This window comes from Cynoglossus semilaevis, chromosome 6 (assembly GCF_000523025.1).
Source record: "Cynoglossus semilaevis isolate Cse_v1.0 chromosome 6, Cse_v1.0, whole genome shotgun sequence".
Lineage (NCBI taxonomy): Eukaryota > Metazoa > Chordata > Actinopteri > Pleuronectiformes > Cynoglossidae > Cynoglossus > Cynoglossus semilaevis.
This window is the reverse complement of record NC_024312.1, coordinates 10,053,895-10,058,618: the sequence shown is the minus strand read 5'-3', so window position 1 is coordinate 10,058,618 and position 4,724 is coordinate 10,053,895. Positions and strand designations below refer to the sequence as shown.

At 38.8% G+C, this 4,724-nt stretch overlaps 1 protein-coding gene across 1 annotated transcript in view; it reads left to right on the top strand.

Moving 5' to 3' along the window:
* The window catches only part of kcp (kielin cysteine rich BMP regulator), a gene marked incomplete at its 5' end in the record, with an annotated part of 26,716 nt that overhangs the window by 7,402 nt on the left and 14,590 nt on the right, over positions 1-4,724 (top strand). Inside the window, 7 exons of the mRNA XM_025056344.1 lie at positions 778-983; positions 1,075-1,157; positions 1,253-1,346; positions 2,094-2,276; positions 2,366-2,536; positions 3,288-3,461; positions 3,557-3,639. Of these exons, the coding sequence (XP_024912112.1) occupies positions 778-983; positions 1,075-1,157; positions 1,253-1,346; positions 2,094-2,276; positions 2,366-2,536; positions 3,288-3,461; positions 3,557-3,639 (994 nt within the window). The remainder of the gene's footprint in view (positions 1-777; positions 984-1,074; positions 1,158-1,252; positions 1,347-2,093; positions 2,277-2,365; positions 2,537-3,287; positions 3,462-3,556; positions 3,640-4,724) is intronic.

The following is a 4,724-nucleotide window of genomic DNA, read 5'->3' as shown; positions in this document are numbered from 1 at the left end:
GTTTTCAGATTTCAGTAAGCTCTCCCTATATGAGAGAATGTTTGTGAGATTGATTGATCGATAGATTGAAAGTCACTTTGCCTCTAAAATTACCATATCAGCATTACCAAAATTTCCGGACTATAAGTCACTCCAGAGTATAAGTCACACCAGCCAAAAAAAGCATCATGAAGAAGAAAAAAAAACATATGTAAGTTGCTCCGGCCTTGCACTAGTGTCCTCTAGTGGCTGTCAGTGTGAAAATAATCAACATGTAAATTTTCAGTGGTACAGGAGTAGCAAATACTGGTACACAAGCCTAGAGTGCCCTCGAGTGGCTGTCAGTGTGAAAATAGCGAACATGTAGATTTTCAGCAGTACAGAGTAGCAAATATTGGTACATATGCCTAGAGTGCCCTCTAGCGGCTGTCAGTGTGAAAATAATCAACATGTAAATTTTCAGTGGTACAGGAGTAGCAAATACTGGGACACAAGCCTAGAGTGCCCTCTAGTGGCTGTCAGTGTGAAAATAGCAAACATGTCAATTTTCAGCAGTACAGGAGTAGCAAATACTGGTACATAAGCCTAGAGTGCCCTCTAGCGGCTGTCAGTGTGAAAATAACAAAAGTGAAATTGTGTATTTTGATATATTAGTCGCAAACCCAGCAAAAGGATGAAAAAAAAGTGTGACTAATAGTCCGGAAAATACGATACTTTATTTCCACTGCTTTTTCATTTTTAACATCATGAAAGGAGCGCTTACAATCTTAAAATCTTACAATCAATATTAAAACACAGTTTTACTGCATCTGCTTTTGAATGTTTTTCAGACTGCACCTTTGAAAACCAGGTCCTTGTAGACGGACAGGCCTTTCTCAATCCTGTCAATACATGCGAAGAGTGTAAGTGTGCGAGTGGTAAGATAGACTGCCACCAAATACCTTGTCCTCGTCCGTTCTGCAATTCACCTCGTCATGGCACATGTTGTCAAAACAACTGTGATGGTGAGACCAAATCTTTTTTTTTAATCACTATAATCAGTCATTTAAATCAACAAGCTGGCGTCTTAACGTTTCCCTGTCCTCTTCCACTCAGGCTGCAGCTACGCTGGGAAAGACTTTGCAAACGGACTGGAGTTTCCTCACCCTACTGACCGATGTAGAACCTGCAGCTGCATCGTAAATATATTGAAAAAAATCTCCCCATAACAGACCTTTGTGCATGAACTTCTTTGTGGTATTCACTCTATTTCACTTACTGTTTTTTTTTACAGAATGGTAATGTCCAGTGTCTGATGAAAAGGTGTCCAGTGCTGACATGCCCATACCCAAATGTTTCACCGGGAGAGTGCTGCCCCCAGTGTCCTGGTAAGTACTGATGGGAAACTGTACAACAGTGATGTTAGGGTTAGGGTTAGGGTTAGGGTTAGGGTTAGGGTTAGGGTTAGGGTCGTTTTCTGATGCTTTACATCTGTCACCATTGAACAGTTAATGGACACAGTTAACCGTCATTTGTAACAGAAATGTGTACAGTGACCGATGAAGGACACAACATCGTTTGTCCTTTATTTAACCAACTGTCCTAGCCTTTACATGGTCCTGCGTTTAGAGTTTTCAATTGCTTTCTGTATCATGCATGTTGGAGGTTTGCCCTGACGCACTAAAACACATACATACATACACAGGTGAAATGTTCTTCCAGGAGCCCAAAGAGCAACTCTGTAACCTTTGCTTATAATGGTCATAAAAATAAACACTCTGGTGTGTAGATCAAAGTACATTTAAAATAAATTGTTTTATGGGTTGTTCTCATTCTAAAAGTTGCAAACCTAAAAGTGTTTTTATGTTTTTAGACATAAAAATAAGAACTGATTTGGTTCTGTTTTTATACACCAAATTTTCTTTTTGAATGTTGACACAATTATTCTGCAGTTGCAAAGGCTGACCACTGTATGGCAGTGTTGGGTGATTCTCAGGCGTCCACCGTAGAGGCTTATATGCAACACTGCCATCAAAACCTATTCTTATCATAGAAAATGACATTTTCATAGCTGTCCACTGTAGTGACCGTCATGCATGAAAGGGCTAATATTGATTTTCTCGATGACTCTTCAGCACCTCCGTTGGATTGTGTTTACGAACAAAGAATCTACAGACACGCTGAGCATTTTTACCACCCAGTTGACAGCTGTCAACGATGCACCTGCACCAATGGCACGGTACGCTGTCAGCATAAGCCGTGCCCATTCGCAGGCTGCTCTCATGGCATCACTAAAGAGTGCTGCCTGACCTGTGAAGGTACATTTAAGTACTGCAGAAAACCTACTATTCGGTCTCCTGTTCACAATCAGTCTCAGTATATCGCCATGTTTCCTATTCCCTGACAGGTTGTTTTCACGAGGGTCAGCATAGAACCAATGGAGAAACATGGAACGACGCATCAGACCTGTGCGCTCGGTGTCGGTGTCATGAGGGTTCTGTTCGCTGTACAAGGAGACCATGTCCACCATCCAACTGCAAGCACCCGATACAAGGACAGTGCTGCATGTCCTGTGATGGTTGGTTACCTGTAAAACCACCTAACACTACCTTTATTCTATTTTTTTAAAGGGCTAAAGAGTTTTGTTTTTTTTTTTTTTTTGTCAACTTATAGTGTCAGCAATATGAAAGTGAAAGAAAATATCGATACCTTGATCTATTGCAATATTTAATTTCACGATACAGTGTCGATATTTTACAGCGTAGTATCAATTTTAACAATTAACAATTAACAATTAACATGCAAATATCAATGGTATTGGTTTTTGGGTTTTTTTTATTTTTGTTTTGCAACCGCTAGATGGCAGCAGTTATTAGCTCGCCCAAGAACAACCTACGATCATGAAAGAGAAACAACCGGAACTCCTTCAGTAGCCCAGGCACTGCTTCACTTCTAGTTTAGTTTTTTTTTTTTTTCTCACTTTTAGCGCCGTCTACTGGGAGATAAAGGCTGGTACAGGTGAAGATCGTGGCAAATGAGCATTAAAACCACAGGAAATACAACTGCGGCTACTGTTAGCATTTACAAATAATTGTAATTAGCACAAGTATTTGAGTCAAACGATCTTGTTTTTTTTTTTTTGGTTGGTGAACGCCAGGTTCTTGCCAGTACACGCCCCTATAAAACATCTAAAAAAAAACATAATTTAATCAATTATTTTAGTTTTCAATTTTTACATACATCGGAGATGTATGGCTGAAAGCAGTGTTGTGTATTTAAACCTCTGTGCTCAAGTTTTTCAGCTTTATTGTCTTGTTTTCCAACTGCAGGCTGCACGTTCCGGAGTAAGGAATATCCTGAAGGTACCGAGTTTGCTGATTACAAAGACCCCTGTGGTGTTTGTTACTGTTACAGAGGAGACGTCATCTGCAGCAAAATACAATGTAATGAGGAATGTAGCCATCCATATAAACCATCTGGGCAATGCTGTGGTGAATGTCAACGTAAGTGAAGTCAAAATCAACACTGGTTAATAATGAAGATAAAGTTATGTTGGTTTTTTTTTTTTCCTGACATCATTTATATCTTAACTTATTAGGTTGCTTCTATAACAATGCAATTCTCATCAATGGGCAGTCACTTCCTGACCCAGGAAACCCGTGCTCTGAATGTACCTGCCAGGTAACTTACAAGATTCACTTTTTTCTAGTGCAAGAACAGTGCATGAGTAATAGGTTCTGGAGGGTGTATAGAATAAATATCTAACTATAAGTATCAAACCAAACTAAACTAAACCATGAATTCTGTGTTCATCATTGCACCCTAGTATATACATATACTGTATATGTGTGTATATTAGTGATGTTCGATACCACCAATTTCCTTTACGATCCGATATCGAGTAAAATTCGAGCTGGTATCGCCGATACCGATATCGATACCGATATTTTATCATTTGTCTTTTAAATTAAAAAAAAAAAGTGTATTTCAAATCATAGCTTCTTTAAGAATCCAAGGCATAGTTTTTTATTTATTTATGTATTTTAAACTCTGGAGTGTACTGAGGTAGTTACTATACAGTCAACACAACAATAGAAAACCTTGAGAACACAATCATATAAAATATGTCAAAACAATGTTTCAAACTCTGAAAACATGTTATTTGTAAAACAAAAATAAAAAAATAAAATAAAATAAATAATCTGAGGAGCCATTTGGGACCCGAAAGAGTCGGATTTTTTCAGTGAACCGAGCCAAAAGAACCGGTTCTCCAAAAAAGAGCCGAAATTCCCATCAATAGTGACTGAGTGAGAGCACGGAGTAGAGCCTCCTGTGCTTACGCATGACGCACACACCCAGGCGGAAGAAGAAGTAGTCCCACCAACCGAGCGTCACTTAGACAACATCTCAATAATTTGGATACTTTTCACCATGTTTCTGTTTAGGATACACCTCATCTCAGAATGCATAAGTATCAAAAGTATCGATATTTTGATTTCAGAATCGATTTCAGAGCATAAAGATCCAGAATCGGAAGTATCCATATTTCAGGATCGATTCGCACATCGCTAGTGTATATACTTATATGTATATATGCATATATATATGTGTGTGCTCACACGTGGGGCTACGAAGAAAACGTGTAAAGCTGCAGGATGGGCTGACTGAGAGAAATTAGAGACAGCAAAATACTGTTCATTATTATCAATTGTACTTGTGTCACAGAAGACAAAAAATGGTTAATGCAACACGTGGGTTCAACTACA